Raw genomic sequence first — 22,607 nt, forward strand, 5'->3', positions numbered from 1 at the left:
AAAGTCTCATGAGGGGAGAGCCTGGGTGGCTCAGTCAGTTAAGCGTCTGCCTTAGCTAGATCATGATCTGGGAGTCCTGGCTGGGATCAAGCCCTGCATCAGACTCCCTGCTCAGTGGGAAGCCTGTTTATTCTCCCTCTGCCTGTGACACCCCTTGCTTTGTTCTCTCCCTCTGTCAAATAAATAAATAAAATCTTAAAAAAGAGAGAGAGAGAGAGAGAAAGAAAGTGTCATGAGGGCTCTCTTACCGAGCATACAGATGAGGTGTCCAGGGGTCCACCAGATTGGGGAAGCGGATGGCCAGATCCCCAGTAGCAATCATGAGGTTAGAGCGGACAATGGGGAGTGAGGACTTTTCCAGCATGGTGAATAGCAGACGAAGCTGGGAGTCACAGAAAGTGGCACTAGGGGGCCAGGAGAGGACCATCAGGGAGCCTGTCGATCCCCATTCTCTCAGAGCAGGCGCTTCCTTCCCCAGGGCCTACCTGATCATGCAGAACTTGCCCAGGGCAAGTGAAGCCGCAGCGGAGAGCTCTGGGCTGCTATAGACGCCAGGGTTGTTGCAGACTTTGAGCAGAAGTGGAATGAAGGCAGCCAGTACCTGTGTGCCTGTCAGAAGACAGCTCTCGGTTTGGGACAGGCTATCTCAGCTGGGGAGCAGACCCTTCGGCCAGTCTTACCATCTAGCAGCTCCTTCTCGCAGATGCCACGGATGAGCTCTGCCTCCGTGTCGTCAGCAGCAGCGCCCGCCAGTCCCATCTCCTCCTCCAGGGTGGTCTCAGAGCCGGTGTGCTGAGGGGAGAAACCAGGCATCACAGCCCATGCGGGGCAGCATCTATCTTCATCCCAGGCTATCTTTCTTTCTTTTCTTTTTTTTCAGATTTTATTTATTTGACAGAGATCACAAGTAGGAAGAGAGGCAGGCAGAGGGAGAGGAGGAAGCAGGCTCCCCGCTGAGCAGAGAGCCCAACGCAGGCTCGATCCCAGGACCCTGAGATCATGACCTGAGCTGAAGGCAGAGGCTTAACCCACTGAGCCACCCGGGCACCCCCATCCCCTCACCCAGCCTATCTTTCATTTTGCAGGAACACATCTGGGGAAAGGCAAGCTCTGCACAACCACTCACTCCTACACCTTTCAAATGCGTCTGTGCAGAGGGAGGACTCCTGAATTCAATAGGAAAAGAACTAGGTCTTTGTATTTTGTTTTCATGTTGCCAAATCTGAATTGGCAAATTCAAAACTGAACAAATGGCATTTATATTCAAGTTGCCAAAGCATATTCCTCCACCTCTGAACACATCCCTCAGAGAATCATGTCATTTCCTGTAAACAGTCAACAAATGGGTCATGTGGACAGTGGTTCAAGGTCACAGAGGTCAGACCTTATTCTACGGCTACAAGACTCTGTGTCTCATTGGTTTGCAAGACATCACTGCCTCTAGTGGAGAACACAAAGTTCCCATCAGGTGGCAGGCCCAGTGACCAAGGCTGATGGGAAAGGGGAGGGCGGGGGTGTGCTTGTCCTCACAAGGAGAGCCTCTGTGGGGGCAGCCTGTGCTGCCGGCTAAGGTCCCTAACTCAGTGCCGTGTTTCCTTAAAGCCTCCCTTCCTGGGTGACCGTGAACGGACTGCTCTGTCTTTGTTCTCACTAATGTCTCCCAGAATAACAGCAGTAAGGAGCAGAGCATCTTTCTCATTTTATTTAGGGGTAGAAAAGCAGGGATCCCCAGGAGGCAAAGTGACTATGCGAATGACGCAGTCCATGAAACAAATCTGGGCAACGCATGGGACACAAACCCATACGCCCAGGCTCTTCATTCACCTTCTCCTTGGGATCCTTCGTCTTCTGCTCCTGCTCCTCTCGGAGAAGCCGGCGCCGACAGAGCTCTCCACTCACTGCCTGCTCCAAATGCACCAGCTGCTGCAGGGCCACGTCGCCCGCCAAGGACAGCAGGTTCATCAGCAGGGAAGTGGGGAGCATGGGGGTGTTCTCTGGAGGAGGGGAGAAGGAAAGCAGTGAGAAAAAGACAAAATCACGTCTCATAGGGCCCTTAAACCCTGCTCTGAAAGCTCTTCCCCTTGCTCACAGGGCGGATCTGGGTGACAAAAGTGACAGAGGACAGTATGAGAGAGGTCAGGGGCTGTGGCAGGAAGCTATGTTGGCAAAGGCTTCTGGCCCGACAAGAAAAGCAGCAGAATCTGGCTGCTGCCCATTGGGGACCCTCTGCCCACTCACTGGGGCCCTCCTGGGTGCCGCTCTTCTCTTGCAGCTTCTCCAGGGCCTGTTTTGCACAGCCCTGCAATATCTGGGCACAGATCACCTCGGGGCCCTCTGCCAGCTGGTAAATGAGGGTCACCGCTTCCTCCTTGAATGGGATCCAGAGTGGGTCTGGGTGGACAAAGCCTGAAGTGGAGAAGGGAGAAGTTACCCAGTGTAGACAAGGGACTCGATTCTGCCCCAGGCCCTTGTGACAGCTCACCCTTTGTGATCACCTCCCGTAGTCGCTCGAAGAGCCTGTGTTCCTGAGGCAGCCGGAAGGGGGGGTGACGTTTGCTCAGAGAAGGCTGTGGAGAACAGCAAAGGCAAAACATGGGTATGTATTGCAAGTGGATAAGAGGATCCCTATTCTCCTGGGTTTGGAGACCCCACATACCTTTCTCCTGTCAGAGAGGTTGGCAATGGCATGGCACACCTGCTGGGCCAGTCTGTAGTCCTGTGGAACCTTCTCGTCTAGCCCTATGCTCACCAGTGTGTCTAAGTTGCTTCCCACAATTTCTGGTTTTCCTCTAGGGGAATGAAGCCACTGAGTTAAAGCTAGTCAGAAACAGCACTCTGTAGGGGACAGTGCCAGGTGGGGTAGGTAACAGATTTGGCGCAAGGCTTTCTGAGAGCCCTGGAGCACTACAGAAGAGGCTCTGACACGGCTAGCCCTCAGAGGCCCTCTTGCTATAATGAATCTGATCAATTCTGTTGGGCAGGCCGGGGGGAAGGGTTTGGGGGCTGGTACTTGCACTCTTTTATTTTTACTTTTCATTGAGGTAACCAGCTCACACATACAGCTGCTGGGCCTGACTGCCGGTACTGAAGGGAAGGGAACTTTCTCAGAGCCCTCCCTCCCTTGCCCTCTTATCCCTACTGCCTGTGGGGACCCAAGCCTCACCGTGCCATCATCCCAAGAAGCATGACAGAGCAGCAGCGCTCCAGAGGAGAGCAGGGGGCCTTCTCGGTTGCCCGCTCCCACAGCACCTGGGTCACTGCTGGCTTCAGTTCATCCTTCTGCACAAACTCACAGAGCTGAAGAGAAAAGAAAAAAGGCTCAGGCCAGAAAATAATGATTTGCCTGGTCCTCGGCCCACTTCTCTGACGAGAACACGGAGAATCTGAGGTGGGTAAAAGCAGCACTTAGGCATGGTGAAGGAGGAGGAAGGCTCGAACATGATCTCAGGGTTTGGGGAGGTACTTACAGCTCTGTCACTTTTTCACCCTCATGCCCTCAAAACTACATTTGTTAAGACAATGTATTGAAAGTGACTTTGTTTGAATCTGTGCGGATCCGTGGTTCTGACCACATTTGAGAGATTTCTCATAGGTCTTATTTCTGTTACCACAACTCAATAAGCAAAACAGAAGGCTTCATCCTTCCTTGCCTTCTCATTTTGCCCAGAGCACTCTTAGTCACATATATTTAGAACTAATTTTTTTCCATGTAGTCTTACCTATTCTTCCTTTTTTTCAATTTTAATTTTTTTATTTTTTAAAGATTCCATTTATTTATTTGACAGACAGAGATCACAAGTAGGCAGAGAGGCAGGCAGAGAGAGAGAGAGAGAGAGAGAGAAAGCAGTCTCCCCGCTGAGGCGAGAGCCCGACTCGGGGCTTGATCCCAGGACCCTGGGATCATGACCCGAGCCAAAGGCAGAGGCTTTAACCCACTGAGCCACCCAGGCACCCCTAATTTTTATTTTTTTTAAAAAAGATTTACTTATGTGGTTGGTGGGGGAGCATGCACATGTGCACACACAAGCAGGGGGTGTGGCAGAGGGAGAGGGAGAAGCAGGCTTAGCCCTGATCAGGAAGCCCGATGAGGACTCAATTCTGGGGTCCTGGGATCATGACCCAAGCTGAATGAAGGCAGATGCCCAACGAACTGAGCCACCCAGGTGCCTCCCCCCCCCCATTCTTCCTTTAAACTCTGTCTTAGACTCAGTTTTGGGGGTCTTGGATGGGTCAGTTGGTTGGGCATCTGCCTTCAGCTCGGGTCATGGTCTCGGGGTCCTGGGATTAGGCCCCACGTTGGGCTCCCCGCTCAGCAGGGAGTCTGTTTCTCTCTCTCCCTCTCTTGCTCCACGCTCATGTGTGCTCTCTCTCCTCTCTCTCTCAAATAATAAAATCTTTTTTTCCCCTTAATTTTTATTTATTTATTTGACACAGAGAGAGAGAGATCACAAGCAGGCAGAGCGGCAGGCAGAGAGAGGGGAAGCAGGCTCCCTGCTGAGCAGAGAGCCCAATGCGGGGCTTGATCCCAGGACCCTGAGATCATGACCTGAGCTGAAGGCAGAGGCTTAACCCACTGAGCCACCCAGGTGCCTCTCAAATAAATAAAGTCTTAAAAATAAATAAAGTAAAATAAATCAATAAAAAATAAAATCTTAAAAATAAAAAAAGGTGCAGTTCCATAGCTTTGCCTCCCACCCTGAGTCCAGTGTTCCAACGCTGCACACTGACAGCAGCCTCCTCTCCACCAATCTGTTCCCAAACGCCTACTCCATTGCGCCATGACTCTGCTCACCCTGTAGAAGTAGCTCTGCTTTGCCCACCGGAGGGGGTCCAGGCCAGGAGCTAGCCTATAAGCCTTCAGGCCAGGGTCTGCCAGCAGGGCCACCCCCACCCCCCAAACCCAGCCCCATCTCCCCCAAGGAGGGAAAGGTGGCCAGTATCATGCTCCATCTAGTGGAGGCCAGTGGTCAGTACCACCTCCACCTTCAGGCTGCGCAGTCCAAATGCTAATATGCCAAACAGCAGATCTGGCAGCAAACAAGGAAAAAGTCCAGGACACGTGAAAGGCCTTCAGGGACCTTTACAGTTCGGTTCCAACCTACTCTCCCACTTTATTATCTTTTCTAGGTAACAATTTCCATCCAGAACACGATATTCATTCTGGAACTTTCTGTACTCTGTTGACTTTCCATCTCTGTCTTCCCTCCTTTCTCTAATTCTCTATATCATACTTCTCAAGACCCCGTTTAAGTCCTACCACCTACCCCACACTGTTCTCTTTGCCTCTTGGGACTTGTCAGAGTAACACACAAGTTAAGAGTATGTTTTCCTGGGGCACCTGTGTGGCTCAGTTGGCTAAGCAACTACCTTTGGCTCAGGTCATGATCCTAGAGTCCTAGGATCGAGTCCCCACATCACACTCCTTCCTTGCTCACAGTGGGGAGCCTTCTTCTCCCTCTGACCCTTCCCCATCTGGTGCTATCTCTCTCATTCTCTTTCAAATGCATAAATAAAATCTTTGAAAAAAAAAAAAAAAAAAAAGGGTTTTCCAGACCTCTTATTGCCTGAGTCTCTCCCACAAACCAGCTGTAATTAGCTGAGTCCCTTAACCTCTCAGTGCCTCAGACTTCTCACTGTAAAATGCGCACAAACAGCATCACCCCATAGGATTGTGTGAGGATCACACAAGTTCGTACGAGCAAACTGCTGAGTAGCGCCTGGCATATACGACGTGTTATTATATTATCATTGCTGCTATAAACACTACTTGTGCACTAACTACCTATGTGCTACATCGTTCTATAAATGTTTTGCATCCTTTGGCTACTCGAAACACTGTTGGTTCCTTTTAAGTTGGGAACTTGAACGCAATCTTATACTTTGTGGGGCTGAGTATATTGCTGAACAGACAGTAACCACTGATACTTATTAAATGAATAAAGAAAGCAGAAGTAAGGGGGCGCCTGGCTGGCTGTGGAATGTGCAATACTTGGTCTTGGGGTTGTGAGTTTGAGCCCCACGCTAGGTGTAGAGATCACTTAAATAGATAAATTGCTTAAAAAGAAAGAAAGGAAGAAAAAAAAGAAGTAAGGAAACTTACAATTTCCTCAAGACACTGGATGGTCCCAACTGAGGCATTCACTAGCAGCAAAGAGAGATTCTGAATCAAAGCCTGGGCCTTGGCTCTGTGGGAAGAACAGAGAATAGAGGTCATTAAAAACTGCTAAGTCTGAACCTGGCAAACAGGTTATTAGGGCTATCCAAACACAGCGTTGTGTAAACACAGAGAATGGACTTGACTAGAAGTCCACTCCCACCCTGAGCTCCATTCCAGATCTATAGGCCTATGGATTCAGAACTCTTCTCGAACTGTGCCCCTGTTCCCTGCCATTTCTTTAGGGGAGTGCAGACGTCCTATGAGAGGTTGGCCTCAGAAACATCCACAAAGGTGAAGGTACCACACTGACCTGGCGGAGTCCCCCTTGGGGCTTAGGTAGAGCTGGCGGTAGGCATTAAGCACAGCTTCCCGGACACCAGGCTCCTTAGACCAGACAAGAGGCAGCATGCGGCGCACCCCGAGCAGGGCCTGAGGTACCCCAAATTGGAACACCGTCACAAAGAATTCAATCACCTCCTGTACCACTGAGAGGACAGACACATGTCATCCAACCGCTTGGCAAAATTCCCTTAGTACTTAGTGCTAGAAGCTTTCTTAGTGTGCAACGCTCAAGTGGCAGCTTTCCTCATTCTCCCTGAGAACGTCAACTCCCAGACGGCCCTCCCGGGAAATACTGTATGTGCTAACATGTGTATGCTCCAAGGGGCTGCACGCAGCCAAAAAAAATAAAGAAATCCCTTTATTTTTGAAGGAGGAGACAGTCGTCAATAAAATATGGATGAGACTGGTTTTTCCAGCCCCAAGACCCAGTCCTTTCAGAGAGGGAGGCTGGCCTACCCGTTGTCGTATTCTCATACATCATCTTGCTGATGATGCTGATGGCCTCGGTAATCTTCAGAGAGAAGCTATAGGCATCCTGCAGATACTGCACCAGCATCTCCTGCTTCACCAGCTCATCATGTTCCCTGGTTTTCCCAGGCTCTGACGCACTGGGCTTGTCTTCACAGACCGTCCGTTCTGGGCCCGTGTTCCTTGCGGGGCCCTGGGAATTCTCCTGTGTGGAAGCTGCTGGGCCTAAGAGAGAATTATGGGATGGTTGTTGCTCAAGGGCATATGGGACAATCCAACAGCTATTGGATGTGTTTCCTCAGTGGGAAGGTATACATTTAGAACCTACTCTAAATTATCTTGGTATTTCTCGATAAAGATTCTAAAGTCCTCTGTGGTTTGGAAACACTCTTTCACACTGTATGACTATTAATCTGAGGCCCTCGGGCTGCTTCCATTCCAGAGCAGAGCCATGGCCAGCCGTGCCTGGATTCCTTTAGCACTGGGTTCTGCTGGCCCAGTCAGCGTCTGGGATAAAGTCAATGGCCCACAAATTCTAGCTGAAATGTTTTATTTGCTAACTGAAAAGGGAGAAGGAATTACCTTTGAAAATAGTCTCCAGGAGATTCAGGAACCTGGCCTCCTCTGAGTCCTCTGGGTCCATGTGACTGAAAGGTTCAGACTCCTGGAAGTGGCCCAGGGCTTCTCGAGTGAGAAGAATGGCCTGCCTAGAAGAACATCCACCTGTTACCAACTTGGAACCCACAAGAGTGTCACTGCAACCTTCTGTCACGGAGCCTACCTCATGGTTCCATCAAGAAGCTAGACCTACTGCCCCAAAGAAAAGAAACACTTCTCATGCTTACAAAGTAGAGAAGTACCTACTCAGAGTAGAGATCAAAACACTTTTCCCATTTCTGAAGTGACAAGACTTCACAGTCTTCAAAAAACCTCAAATGATGCTTTTCAAATTTTAAAGGTCACAAACTTACTCCTAACATCTGGTTAAAAACTTTGCTAAGTCAAAGTTTGGAAAAAATAAATGTTCAACAACTGATTAATTTATGGTACATCCATACGATGGGATTCCGTGTGGCCATTAAGAAATAATGAGGCAAGGGGCACCTGGGTGGCTCAGTGGGTTAAAGCCTCTGCCTTCAGCTCAGGTCATGATCCCAGGGTCCTGGGATCAAGCCCCGAATCAGGCTCTCTGCTCAGCAGGGAGCCTGCTTCCCCCCTCACCTGCCTTTCTGCCCACTTGTGATCTCTCTCTCTCTGTTGAATAAATAAATTAAAAAAAAAAAAGAGGTAAAAAAAAAAAAAAGAAATAACGAGACAGCTATTTATGCATAAATATTAAAAACACTACTCTACATGGATCCATTAAAAAAAAGCCAGTTGGTAGATCAGTGGGTAGAAATTCGATCATCTGTGTTAGAAGGGGAGGAAAAGAACGTATGTTTGATTACATGTCTATGTTATCTCTAGAATAATGAGCCATCAACTCAGAAGGTTGCTTTTCTTGAAAAGGAGAACTAAGTGGCTGGGAAATAGGTTTAGAAGGGACTTTACAATACATGCCCTTTTTGTAATTTTAAATTTTGTACTATGTGAATGTACTAAATTATCTTTTAAAGATTTTATTTTTAAGGGGCGCCTGGGTGGCTCAGTCGTTAAGCATCTGCCTTCTCAGGTCATGATCCCAGGGTCCTGGGATCGAGTCCCACATCAGGCTCCCTGCTCAGTGGGAAGGCTGCTTCTCCCTCTTCCCCCGCTGTGTTCCCTCTCTCCCTATGTCTCTGTCAAATAAATAAATAAAATCTTAAAAAGATTTTAAGTAAGCTCTACGCCTAAGTCTAATGTGGAGCTCGAACTCATGACCGTGATCAAGAGTTGAGCCAGCCAGGTGTCCCTCATCAATCTCTTATTTTACAAGTAAGGAAACTGAGGCCCAGGAAGTTTAAAAAACTAACTTGAAATTATAGAGCTAGAATTACAGGCTTTCTTCTTCAAATGGAGAGCTTTTGCATTTTTAATTATAATATCATTTACATTTAGTTGTTTGTAAAGTTTCTTTTAACACTCCTAAAAGTACAAAAGCATGCTTAACAAAAGAAGTCAATCAGAGATAGAAAATTATCACATGATTTCTCTGATATGAGGAATTTGAGAGGCAGGGCAGGAGGCAGTAATAGGAAGGGGAAAAAATGAAACAAGATGAGATAGGGAGGGAGACAAACCATTAAGAGACTCTTATTAATCTCAAGAAAAAAACTGAGGGTTACTAGGGAGAGGGTGGACAGGTGATGGACATTGGGGAGGGTATGTGCTACGGTGAGCACTGTGAAATATGTAAACCCGATGATTCACAGACCTGTATTCCTAATAATACATTATAAGTCAATAAAAAAATTGCAGACTATGCCTTTTGCATCAATCTGATGTTCAGGACATTACTACAATGAAAACATCTACCATCACCTGGTGGCAGCATACCCTAAGTACAGTTCATTTTAAAGAAACCTTATTCCTCAAGTTATTTCTAAACATAAAAAGGACATTAAAGAATCTTTCGCATACTTGTAACTAGCCTTGGCAAGCAACTGGTGGATGCGTGTTTTCACATCTTCACTGGTTTCTGTTTTAGCAATAGCCTCAAGAATCTCTTCTTCCTGGGGAAGCTTTAGCAGTTGCTGCAGAGTAGCCTTCAACTCTGGCAGCATGGCTTCCCACTCCTCCTCTGGGTCCAGCACTGCAGCTGAAGGAGAAAGTCTCACTTAGACTCTTTCCTTGGACCTTCTGATGGCAGGGAGCAGCATGTCTAGGGTGGGGACTATGCAGGAACTACTTACAAGCAGCTGCAGCTTGTCTCTGGGCCCTCATCTCTTGTAATTTCTGGGTTTCTTTCTGCAGTGGTCCAGCAAGGTCATTGTCACTAAGCTACAAAGATCAAATGAGTTTCAGGGCCACTAGTCACAGAATTTGATACCTGTTTCCACTTAATTCCTTCTCTTTTGGGTAGGTCAAGCTTACTTACCTTGCAAGAAAAGGGATTATTGGCAAGAAAACTGGCCAGCAGCTGAATGGCATTTTTACATACTAACACCGACTTGTCTGCCAGACGTCCCACTGCTAGGGCCACCACTGCTTGGAAACGTGTCAAGGGGAGGGCCTGTGTGGGGCAGGGAGAGAAGGGTGAGCTCACATCCCACATCAGCCATTCTGCTCAAGTTGACCTTGAAGTACCCTCTAACTAAGCTCCCCACCCATTCTAAAGAAACTTTTTTATGGGATATAAAACAGTTTCTCTTTGTAGTGGTTAAGATACAATGTAATCCTTAAATGGAGCCAGGCATTCTTGTCCTTGGTAGAGGAAGACCTTTATCATTGCCAGTAACAATCCGATTCCGAGACTCTACTGTGGGACACTGGATTCCTTTGTTCTTTGGCCTGTACACAGAGTACTGTACATTTTTACCATGCAGAAGGTTAGTCACCTTCTGCTGGACAATTCGGGTAAAGAGCTGTAAGACACGGCTCCGCACAAAGGAGTTGACGTCATGGCCATGGGCTTGCAAGGTGTCCAAGAACTGGTCTCTGGTGTCTCGGGCTGTTTCTTCCAGCTGATCACCATTCAGAACCTGCAGAACCATCTCTGCCATGGCTGCCAGCACAGCATTGCGCATCATGTAATTCTAAGAGAGGGAAAAAGAATTGGTCTAAGGCACTGCACTCCAGTCCTAACTCTCCTTCCCCAAACTCTTGAGCCTGTCCAGGCACAAAGAAGTGGCAAGGCCTTAAGTTAAGGATAAGTTTGCTTCACTATGAATTTTTCTGGTCAGCTGCTTATGTATTCATCCCTGAGGCCCCTGGAAGGGGCTGTGTCTGCTCAGAGGAGAAAGCAGGCACAAAATAAACAAGAGCCCCCAATATTTTTTTCCCCATAAGCCTCATCACATCTACACACATTTGAAAAACATTCATTCCTACCCTTCATCGGAGGACTCAAAGCCTTTGGTCCTTACTAATAAAACAATGCCCACCCCCCACATGTTACTGACAAAGAATGAGACACGGCGAAGTACAAATCAGCCCTAGGGTGCCAAGCAAGTCCACTGCAGAAGGTGGTGAACAGGGACTGGGGTTTTGCCAGGCCAGGGGCCAGAGAATGGGGTCTCGCACAAGAAGTTAAATTAGATTAGATTAGATGACTGAGTAGACTGTTTTTGTCCTTGATGTTCACCTAGAAGTGCCCTGCATCAGTCTGAGCGGCAACCAGGCAGAATGAATGGAGAGGTGGCACTGTCTGGAGTGTGTGTAAGCTAGATGGTAGGAAGAATGGAAGGGGCTTTGTCCTGAGGAAGGGACCCCAAATCACAGCCAAGTGACTCTCACTAGATCTAAGGTGTGGAACTGCCATCCCCTCCATTAGACCTGGATAAACCCAAATGATACTAAAACGGGGATTAATCAGTGGCTCTTTAGTCAAATAACTATCTGCTTCTCTGGGAAGAAACTGCCACCGAGTTATGCTTACATAACCCGACTTCAAGGGAAAGCCGTCTTCTTGTTCTAAGAAACAGCCTTTCAGCAATGGACTTAAAATCCCCAGAAGAATCGATCCCTGGGGGACCACGTACCTCTCCATCCAGATGATCCAGCAAAACACACACGCTGGACATCAGGATGGCTGGGATGCGTTCTGCTAGTTCTGTCAGGAAGGCTGCAAAGCCCTTTGCCCCTGCAGGGTCCCGACTCAGCTCCTGGGGACACTTCTGCCCGATCTCTCTATGAGGGAAGCAAACATAGCCAAAACAAGATAATTCAGTTCCTAGCAAGGGGAGGTAAGACTGCTATCTCATGTCTAAGAAAGCTATCGTGCACAGAGAACTTCCGATCTTTCGGTATCTTCCCCCTGAGAAAGAGGAGAATTAGAAACTTAGAGAAAAGTCACCTTACAATCTCCCCCACTATGCTCTTCATTCCATAATCAGTTGCCCACAGGCTCACAGCTGCCACCAGTACAGGGGCCAGGTGTTCAAAGTGCTGCAGCATCTGGATGATCTTCACCGTGGCACCTGTGGATGTACTAAATTTGAGAAATTATAGGCAAAATGGGAAAAGTGGGGCAAAGCAGAGGGCTAACTTAACTGAGCATATGGTTATAACGTGTCAAGGCGACACCGAGCAGGCGCGTGATGGCATCCCGGGTGGGGCGGTTCTTCTGGTGACTAATGGTGGGGTTCTCCAGGAGGCGGTAGCAGCAGCCAGTAACCAAACTGGGAAAGGAAGGGAGGGAGATGATGAAGTCAGGTGTGTGGATTCCATTCCACTGGAGGCCCATCTTCATTCATTCTCCCTTTCCTGCCCCCAAAGTTAGCCGCTTTTAGCTTTCTTCATTGTATTTTTTTTTTTTTAAAGACTTTATTTATTTGACAGACAGAGATCACAAGTAGGCAGAGAGGCAGGCAGAGAGGGGAGGTGGGGGAAGCAGGCTCCCTGCTGAGCAGAGAGCCCGATTCGGGGCTCGATCCCAGGACCCCGAGATCATGACCTGAGCTGAAGGCAGAGGCTTAACCCACTGAGCCACCTAGGCACCCCTTCATTCTATTTTTTTAATATATTTTATTTATTTGAGAAAGAGTGAGAGAGCAAGCATGAGTAGAAGGAAGGGTCAGAGGTAGAGGGAGAAGCCCACTCTTGAACAGGGAGCCTGATGTGGAGCTGGTTCCCAGGACCCTGAGATCATGAACCCAGCTGAAGGCAGATGCTTAACTGACTGAGCCACCCAGGAGCCCCTTTCTTCATTCTATGGATTACCTTCTACACCATGTTGCTCTGCTGACTCTAGATAGGTGCTCTGTCTTTCAACTAGTTATGATGCCTACAGAGAACCCAAATATATTATAAAAGGTAGGAGAAAGTAATCAAAGACTTGTCATGGTTAATCCAGTCCTCATCTGGATCAACCTTTTAGCTGCATTGGTTGCAGCTGACCATGCCATTCTCCTGGAAACACACTTCTCATCTGGCCAGATGCCAGACTCCCTTCCCCAGGGTACAATAAGGATTTCTGCTCTCCTCTAGCTATGCTTACTGATTTAGTAATCTCATTCAGTCTTGGGGCCGTAAATACCATTTATGTAGATACACTGTATTCCCAAATGGCTATCCTAGCTCAGACTTCTCTCCCATGCTCCAGATTTGTGAATTCAACATCAGAGTTGGACAACATTGATTGGATGTCTGAGAAGCACCTCAAACTTTATATGCAAACCAGAACTTCTAATTGTCACCCCTGAAAAACGCTGCACAGCCTTCCCCATTATTTCAATGACTGCCAACTCTGTTCTTCCAAAAGCTTAGGCTCAAACCCTGGGGGCTTCATCCTTGACTCTCCCTCAGACCTCACACACATCCATCAGCTCAACCTGTAAGCTCTACCTTCAGGAAACAGGTACAGAATCCATGCACTTCTCCCCATCTCCATTGCCATTCCTGGCTTTAAACTCCCACCATCTCTTGCCCAAGTCACTGCAATAGACCCCTAACTGGTCTCCTGCTTTCTTTCCTTCCCTTCATAGTAATGACAGTAACCGGAGCGCGATGATGCTGTTAAAGCCCAAGTCGGATCCCTTGCCGCTCTGCTCGGAATCCTTGAGCAGGGCCCCACATCACGTTGAGAAGATGCCAAAGTCACAAAGGGCCAAGGAGCTGCACAGTTGCCCCTGCACTGCCTGTGGGACTTCACAGCCTGTCCCTCTCACAGGCCCCACTGTCCTATCTCCAGCCTTGCTGCTGTCACCTGTATACACCAGATACACGCCCTCCATGGGGTCTTGGTACCTGCTGTTCCATTGCTCCTTTCCTTGCCCTTGTTATTCCTCCAGATCCTCTCATGGCTCACATGGGCTCCTCTGGGTCTTTGCTCAAATGTCACCACCTCAAAGAGGTCTTGCCTGAATAGCTGATTTAAGATCACAGCTCTGTTCCATCAAACTCCCCATCCCCTCTTTTCTTGTTTCCACAGTAATAACCTATAAAACACACCATATATTTTACTTATTTTAAAAATCATCTTCTGCTCTATAAATAAACTCTAAGAGGGCAGAAACTTTTGTTTCCAGTGCCTGTCATAATACAGCCATGCACCCAGAAGATGGTCAGTAAATACTGTCATCAATGAATAAACGGGCACTAAAGATGAGAAATTCATGGCAGTTCCTAACATTTGTCATCCACGTCCTAACAACTCAGCGTGACGAGTATGTGTTATACAGACTCGAGGCATGAAATGACATATTCAGAAAGAAGACATATCTAGCAGCAGGTCTTCCCTCCTCACAGCTCACTATTACCTGGAGCCATCTCAACCACCCACCTGACAAACTCCTCTTCAATTACTGAATGGTTCCACAGGTGACGAATGTCCAGCTGGAGCAGCTGTGTTAGAAGCTGAAGAACTGGCTGCCTCTCTTCTTCCCAGTCAAAGCCATGGGCGGTCTTGGCCCGGGCTTTCTTCCCCTAAAAAAGAACCATATGTACATTTAAGGGAAAATAAGAAAACAAAGTGGGTCACGATCTGCTAGTCTGAGTGCCCAAAACTACCCAGTACTGAGACGAGGTAGAAACGAACACAGAAGACATAAACAAATTCCAAAATATAGAAGAGCTTCTTGTCAGAGAAGGATATGCTATGATACTTTTGAGTACTTCCTCATATACTCTAAATAAGGACAGAAAGGACTCTCAGAATTGTTCCCCTATCTCTCCCCATCCTATCTCTCCAGGCCAGAAACTCCAAATTACCTTCCCAAGGTCCAAGTCCATAAGGCTTGTCTGGCTGCTCATGGTCTCAAAGGATTCCAAGAGGCGTATCAGAGCATAACAGTTCATTTTGAGAGCATTTAGGTGGGCGCTCCTGACTGACACACTCAAAGCTTCATCATCCAGGACAGTGGGAAGTTCCTGGGAATGACGGGACACCACTGCAAGGGACAGAAGAGTCAGCTTCATTCACTTTCCTCATACATCCTGACTTCAAAACACCCAGGAATTGCAGCCATCAGATTACCAAAGATCTGTGTTTCATCTCTCAGTGGTCACAACACAAGCCAAGTCCTTTGGGACCCCTGACCTCGACGCCCTGAATGTGCCCTGTCCCCACTCTCTCACTCCAACCATCCCAGTTTCTCTCTGGTGACTAGAAGAACCGCCTCTATTAAAGAGGGGTAGTTCAAGAGTAGGAAATAGTTCTTGTTGGTCTGCCCTTACAGCGAACACACACAACTCTGTATTGCCCACCAAGATTACAGACCTTAATAGGTCAAAGGTCCCCGGGCTTAGCCAAACCAACTGAATCACCACAGCCTTGATATCATCACATGGCTGATCAAATGTAGGAAACAGTAAGCGAACAAACAGTGACAAACACCTTCCATCCCCTACCCCCTGACCCATAAACACCTTTTATCAGGAATTCCAGAGTGTCTTCCTTGAGGCCAGGATCTATACTTCGAAAGTGACTATGAGGGAAAGAAAGTGTGGGGGGTGAGACAGGAAACTGCAGAGCCCATTCTAGAGCAGATCAAACCTGAAGAATCTAATACTTAAAAATATCTGTGAAATTGGTAAACTGAATAAATGCAGTGTTAAGTTGGGGTCAATGCTCATTAGTAGAGATTTCAGCATCCAGAGCCTTTACCAGTGAACCTGTAATTTGGAATTTCAGGACTAACATGCAAATTTAGGGTCAATAGCCAACAGTTCTTAAACTACCAGCTAGCCATGTGCGTTATACTTACTGTAGAATGCTGTAGATGGTATCAAAGTGCTCCAGCATAGCCAGCGGCCCCTGAGCACGGAAGGCAGCCTGAAATGCTATAAAGATGAAAGAAACCAATTAATACAGACAGGAGAGGTCTTTCTGGTAAATTCCACCCATAGTAGAAAATTGAGTTAATTACTTTTATTGGCTGAATCACGAAAATAGTTCATTTCGAAGTAACCTATTATAATAATAGTAAATCTTACATTTGTCCTGTTTTATAACGAAAGCCTTACTTGAGTTTCATTACATCTCTAAGTTCAATAAAGCATTTGGTATTATGTCTATTTTAGGGGAAAAGGAATTAAGTCTCCGAGCAGTTGTGTGACTCGTTCAGTGTAGTTAGTAGTGAACACAAACTCAGGATCTCTCTCTTTTTTTTTATTTTGAAATTACAAAAGTGGCAAAAAAACCATACAAAGTTCGTACACTTCTCACTCTAATAGTGTTAACATCTTATATAACCACAGCACAAGAATCTATCCTAAACTAAGAAATTAACCTTAACTCGATGTTATTAATGAATGTACAGACCTTATGTGAATTCTGTCAGTTGTTCTATTTATGTCCTTTTCCTGGTCCAGAATCCCACCCAGGATCCCACAGAGCATTTATTTGTCATGTTTCCTCAGTCTCCTCCCATGTTTTTCACAGTCTTGACACTTTCGAAGTATGCTAGTCAGTTATTCTACAGAATGTCCCTCCGTCTGGGATTGTTTACTATTTTCTCATGATTAGACTGAGGTTATGCATTTTTGGCAAGATGAATGCAGAAGGGAGGTTGGGTCCTTTCAATGCATTCTACCAAGAAATACATGATATCAAAGCCTTATTACTATGTTAACTTTGACCCCTTGGCATTGTTTGCCAGGTTATCTCCTCTGTAAAGTTACTATTTTCCCCCTTTGCAGTAATTAAGTATCTTGTGGAGAGATACTTTGAAACTGCAAATATCTTGTCTCTCATCACATTTTGCCCACTATTTTAGGCATCTGTCCATGATTTTTGCCAGCCATAATTATTACTGAGGTATTTACTATATGGTGATTTGTCTTTTTTCTTTCTCTTTAAAAGATTTTATTTTTATGTAAGCTCTACACCTAATATGGGGTTTGAACTCACAACCCCAAGATCAAGAGTTGTATACTCTCCCAGCTGGGCCAGCCTGGTGGCCCTGTATGCTGATTTTTCTTTCTCCATCATTCCTTCTACACTTACTAATTGGAATGCCACTCAAAGGATGAGCTGTCCCTTCCCCCTCAATTATTTATTCAAATCAGAGTAGACTCATGGATATTTCTTTTATTCTGTTTTAATCCATTCCTCCTACTATCTATTTTGTTTGCTCAGATTATCCCATATTTGACCACTGGGAGTTCCTTCAACTTGACTTGTGTCCTTTCAACATGCTCCCTTCACTTTCACTCTCCCAGTTTCTTGTACTATAAGATGTTTCAGGCTCATCTGGTACTTTCCCTGGCCCAGTCTTGGAATTAACCATTCTCAGTAGAGTCCTGGTTTCTTTTATGGAAGTCCGACATCTAGGAACCAAGTTTGAGGCACTAGTTAGGCCTACTGCTATTGGGAGTATCATAGTTTTTATTTAGGTCCTCTCAGCAGAGAATAGGAGGCATGTGTGTGTATATACATATCCCCCATATCTATTTTTATTTGTGTATATATTAAGAACATGAGTTCATTTACATATTTCCTTAATCCTGGTATAAATATAAAAGAATTTCAAAATTGCTAACCAAACACTTATTTTAAAAAATTTACTAACTTAGATTATAATAATTGTGTTAAGTTCTTCTTTCCAGAGTATATAGTCAAACTACTACTGGTCTTCAGTTATGTAGGTTAGTTCTTTTCTTCCCTACTTTGTAATGTGATTATGTCAGACACTTGTAACATACTTGTTTGTAATTGTCCCTCAGAATAATATACTGCTTAAAATATAACTAACTAATGAAGAGTTGTACTGGTCATGCAAGCATGCTTAAAGATGACCCTGAGAAAAACCTGTACTAGCAGCAGGCCTCTGGTGGAGAGGATGATACATGTCAGTGGAAGCCAAGCAGCTGGGAATCCCTGCCCCATTCACGGCAGAAGGCTGTCTGGCTTCCATTTTTAGTAGTCTCCCATAGGTCAGAGAAAGCCTCCTGTTAAGGTAATCCCTGTAAGTGCATCTGCTCAACTACAAATCCAGGCTGCTGGACCAGACACACCTTACTCCTCTTCTTGTTTACCTCTAAGACTAAGACTTGTAACCAATATAGGACTCACATTCCTTCTTGTTTCCCTACTAGGCCTATGGCTATTGTATAACCTTCTTTTCTTCTTGTCGTTACCTTGTGTCTAATAAATGCCAGACTGAGGAGTTGCTCCAGCTACAGGCCTTCCAGCTGTCTTCCCCTGCTCTCTCTCTCTTACAGCTGACTTGTTTGTGCCTCATTCTTCTCCCAGGCCCCTTAGGAAAGTGGCACTTGTTACCACTTTTTATTACATTTTGAAAACACAGGGTCTTTTGATTCTCAGGTCCAGTGCTCTTTTCACCCTGATCGTATTGTTTCTAGATAAATACTTCAGTATCAAGGGGAGTAGAGTCGAATTATGTCTTACAACATGTAGGAGTGGCAAGGCAGTATGGGGATTAGGGTTTTTTTTTTTTTTTTAAAGATTTTATTTATTTGCCAGAGATAGAGAGAGAGAGTACACACAGGCAGGCAGAGAGGCAGGTAGAGGCAGCAAGAGAAGCAGGCTCCCTGCCAAGCAAGGAGCCCGATGCAGGACTCGATCCCAGGACCTTGGGATCATGACCCGAGCCGAAGGCAGCGGCTTAACCAACTGAGCCACCCAGGCATCCCTGGAATTAGGTTTTGAAGCAAGTTGTACACCAAACTCTTTCTGAGGAAGGGGAAGAAAGAATTCCCCTTTTCTCCAATACTAAATTGGTTTGCCTTGAAAGTAAAACCAGAATCTTGTACTCTAAGTATCGCTGCTGTCACTGACCTGATTCACTGTAGTGTTAGGACGTCCAACTATATATAAATACGCTGTGATTTTTTTTTTTTTTTTAAGATTTTATTTATTTGACAGGGATAGAGAGCGCACAAGCAGGGAGAGGGAGAAGGAGAAGCAGACTCCACACTGAGCAGGAAGCCTGATGTGGGGCTTGATCCCAGGAACCTGGAATCATGACCTGAGCTGAAGGTGATGTTTAACCATCTGAGCCACCCACAAGCCTCTTTTCTGTAATTTTTATTTTATTATTTTTTCTTTTTCTGTAATTTTTAAATAAGCTGTCTTATTCCTCCAGTTCTTACAGCCTCCTTAGCTCTATAATAATAACACATTCTCCTCTTCCTTTATACTTCTTACCCTACGCCTCTCTGACTTTAGTAGATGACGGTTTTCCACTTCATCAAAAAGAACAAAACCCAAAGCACAGGTTCTCACTTATCCTGCTCCCCTGTCAACAAGCCCCTCTATCAACATCTTCCCATTCTTTTTTTTTTTTTAAAGATTTTATTTATTTATTTGAGAGAGAGACAGTGAGAGAGAACATGAGTGAGGAGAAGGTCAGAGAGAGAAGCAGAGTCCCCATGGAGCTGGGAGCCTGATGCGGGACTCGATCCCGGGACTCCGGGATCATGACCTGAGCCGAGGGCAGTCGTCCAACCAACTGAGCCACACAGGCGTCCCAACATCTTCCCATTCTTTGCTTGAGTCTCAGGCAAAAAAGTTTCTCTCATCTAAAACTAATGTGTCTCACTGCCCCAAAGATTTATCTCCTCTTTTTCACCTTTGCTCTTACCCTGTCGAGGATGTGCTCTTATCCTGACAACAGGCTCAGGCCTCCCTTTAAAATAAATAAAACAGGGGCGCCTGGGTGGCTCAGTGGGTTAAGCCGCTGCCTTCGGCTCAGGTCATGATCTCAGGGTCCTGGGATCGAGTCCCGCATCGGGCTCTCTGCTCAGCAGGGAGCCTGCTTCCTCCTCTCTCTCTCTCTGCCTGCCTCTCTGCCTACTTGTAATCTCTCTCTGTCAAATAAATAAAATAAAATAAAAAATTTTAAAAAAAAATAATAAATAAATAAAACAAATATGCTCAATACCTTTCATTTGACCTTACTATCATATCCCTTTTAAATTGTGTCTCCTCTTTCAATTTCCTGAAATCTGTTTCTGAGATTTACCAATATAACAACTATTCTTCTCAAAGATTACCAACTACCCATTTTTCTTTTTCTTTCTTTCTTTTTTTTTTTTTTTTTAAGATTTTATTTATTTATTTGACAGACAGAGATCACAAGTAGGCAGAGAGGCAGGCAGAGAGAGAGGAAGGGAAGCAGGCTCCCTGCTGAGCAGAGAGCCTGATGCGGGGCTTGATCCCAGGATCCTGGGATCATGACCAGAGCTGAAGGCAGAGGCTTTAACCCACTGAGCCACCCAGGTGCCCCCCAAGTACCCATTTTTCATTACAATCAGCGATTTTCTTGGTCCATATATCTCTTTAATTCTTTGAAGCATTACCCACTGATCTAGTCTAGAGTCAGACTAGTCAAGGTTTACATTTGGCTTGAACATTTACCAGGCCAAGCTACTTAGCTTACTAAGTCTGTTTCCTCTTCTCTAAATTGCGTGTAATAAAAGATCACACTTCTAGGGCTTTTCAGGATGGTAAAGGTTGAGATAATCCCCACGAAGAAATCAGAACAATATTAAGCACACATATCTATCTATATTGTATGCACAGTATTTCTGCTTGAGGTCATATCACATATTTAATTCTCTGTTCTGCTTTTTAAAATTTAATATTACAATAAGCATATCATAAAACCTTTGTAAATAATTTTTAATGGTCACATAATATTCCACTGAATGCATGTATCTTAATTAATTTACTATTCTTCTATTGTTAGGCATTGTGGTTTCTTTCTTTCTTTTTTTTAGGTAGGTTTCATGCCCAACATGGGGTTTGAACTCATGACACTGAGATCAAGAGTCATATGCTCTACTGACTCAGCCAGGTACCCCTATTATTAGACATTATGGTCTAATTTTTTCCATTAAAATTCACAACACCGGGCACCTGGGTGAGCTATCAGTTGGTTAAGCATCTGCCTTTGGCTCAGGTCATGATCCCAAAGTCCTGGGATCCAGTCCTGTGTTAGGCTCCCTGCCCCGGGTCCCCCAAATTCACATGTTTATTCCCTTGGCAAATCTGGATTAAATACAACTGACTGCTTACTCCATTCGTGTAACCACACAAATAAAAATGGCTTGACAAAAATACACAATCATGCCGCCTATTCTCACTTTAAACTTATGACCATCAATCTCAAGTGGACCCTTAGTACTTCTTGCTAAGCCTATTACAAATTCCCAGGCCTACTCACTTTCCTCTAGGCAATTATTTCCTATCTTTCCTTTGCTCAGAAGATTAAGAACTTCTTTCCCAGCTCCCTTCCAGTTAAAGGGTTCACTCCTATTTCAGGGAGAAAATAGAATCACAAAGAAGAGAATTTCCAGTTGCCCCGAGATCTGTATCTTCCTGCACTATCTGCATCTGTGTCATGTACCCTGCCTTTTCTTCTGCTGCTACGGATAAACTGTCCCATGCTCTAATAAAAACATCTCCTCCCACTGTGCACTGGATCCCACACTCTCTTACCTATTACAGATACTGCCCCAACGCTCATCCTCTTCCCCTCCTGCACCATCAACCTTTCTTTCTCTGAGTGCTTTCATTCAGCACACACACACACATGTAATGCCACCCATCTTACCAAAAAATCCTCCCTCAATTCTATCTCTCCATCTACTACTACTCCATTTCTCTGTTCCACATTAAAGCAAAACAACCAGAGTTATCTAAACTGTCCTCCCATTTTCACATAAAACTCTTTCATTTAGGCTTTTGCCCCATCACTTCTCTGAAACCGCCTTCCCCAACACTGCAATAGCCACATTGCAAAATCCAGTCATTAATTTGCAGGTAAGCTCTCCCTTTCTTTCTTTCCAGGACCCTGGGATCATGACCTAAGCCAAAGGCAGAGGCTTTAACCCACTGAGCCACCCAGGAGTCCCAAGCTCTCCCTTTCTTTTTGAAATAGTCTCATCATTTAGCCTCCAGGTAGCACCTCTGTTCACTTTCTCCCTCAATGACTGGCTGTTAGTGTCTCCTACTGCTTTCTTCTCATCTTCCCAGCTTCTACATATTGGACTGTCTCAGATCTTATGTTTTTAAGTTGCTTTACATCTCTGTCTACATTCAAGTTTCTTGCTTTAAATGTCCTCTACATGCTCAGTATCAGACCCCAAATATATACCTGCAGATGGCATGTCTCCCCCCAACTCCAGAACTCTACAACCAACAGACTAAACCTGCTCCTCTCAGGCGCCTGGGTGCCTCAGTCAGTTAAGCATCTGCCTTCAGCTCAGGTCATGACCCCAGGGTCCTAGGATCCAGTCTCACATCAGGCTTCCTGCTCTGCAGGGAGTCTGCTTCTCCCTATGCTCCTCCTCCCACTTGTTCCCTCTGTCTCTCAAATAAATAAGAATCTTTTAAAAAAGTAAATAAACCTGTTCCTCTTATATTCTTCTCCATTTCAGTAAATAGCATCGCCATTCTTCCAAAAGCCCTGTCATGCTAGATTCTTCTTTTTCTAACCCTATAAATTCAAGCCAATCCATTAATAGTCTTGTTTGCTCGACTTTCAACATCTGTTCAGTACCTAATTTTTTATAATTACCTCCACTGCTATCACCCAGGCAAGCAACCTGGTACTACTGTATTAGTCTTGCAATCAGTCTCCCTCCTTCTTCCCTT

At 45.6% G+C, this 22,607-nt stretch overlaps 1 protein-coding gene across 5 annotated transcripts in view; it reads right to left on the reverse strand.

Moving 5' to 3' along the window:
- Positions 1-22,607, reverse strand: part of NCAPD2 (non-SMC condensin I complex subunit D2) — a 29,832-nt gene that overhangs the window by 3,414 nt on the left and 3,811 nt on the right. For 4 of the 5 annotated variants that reach the window (XM_082742714.1, XM_082742716.1, XM_082742715.1 and 1 more), the window contains 23 exons: positions 15,751-15,826; positions 15,413-15,471; positions 14,756-14,934; positions 14,328-14,470; positions 12,098-12,225; positions 11,901-12,024; positions 11,587-11,734; positions 10,444-10,641; positions 9,984-10,118; positions 9,799-9,886; positions 9,527-9,704; positions 7,550-7,674; positions 6,956-7,192; positions 6,468-6,642; positions 6,101-6,185; positions 3,164-3,297; positions 2,657-2,789; positions 2,483-2,567; positions 2,239-2,406; positions 1,825-1,994; positions 681-792; positions 486-609; positions 249-404 (listed from right to left, as the gene is read on the reverse strand). In XM_082742714.1, coding sequence (XP_082598840.1) covers positions 249-404; positions 486-609; positions 681-792; positions 1,825-1,994; positions 2,239-2,406; positions 2,483-2,567; positions 2,657-2,789; positions 3,164-3,297; positions 6,101-6,185; positions 6,468-6,642; positions 6,956-7,192; positions 7,550-7,674; positions 9,527-9,704; positions 9,799-9,886; positions 9,984-10,118; positions 10,444-10,641; positions 11,587-11,734; positions 11,901-12,024; positions 12,098-12,225; positions 14,328-14,470; positions 14,756-14,934; positions 15,413-15,471; positions 15,751-15,826 — 3,160 coding nt within the window. Of the gene's footprint in view, positions 1-248; positions 405-485; positions 610-680; positions 793-1,824; positions 1,995-2,238; positions 2,407-2,482; positions 2,568-2,656; positions 2,790-3,163; positions 3,298-6,100; positions 6,186-6,467; positions 6,643-6,955; positions 7,193-7,549; positions 7,675-9,526; positions 9,705-9,798; positions 9,887-9,983; positions 10,119-10,443; positions 10,642-11,586; positions 11,735-11,900; positions 12,025-12,097; positions 12,226-13,792; positions 13,919-14,327; positions 14,471-14,755; positions 14,935-15,412; positions 15,472-15,750; positions 15,827-22,607 lie in introns of those variants that run through there. The other variant, XM_082742718.1, reaches the window with a different exon arrangement.

This window comes from Mustela nivalis, assembly GCF_964662115.1.
Source record: "Mustela nivalis genome assembly, chromosome: 7".
Lineage (NCBI taxonomy): Eukaryota > Metazoa > Chordata > Mammalia > Carnivora > Mustelidae > Mustela > Mustela nivalis.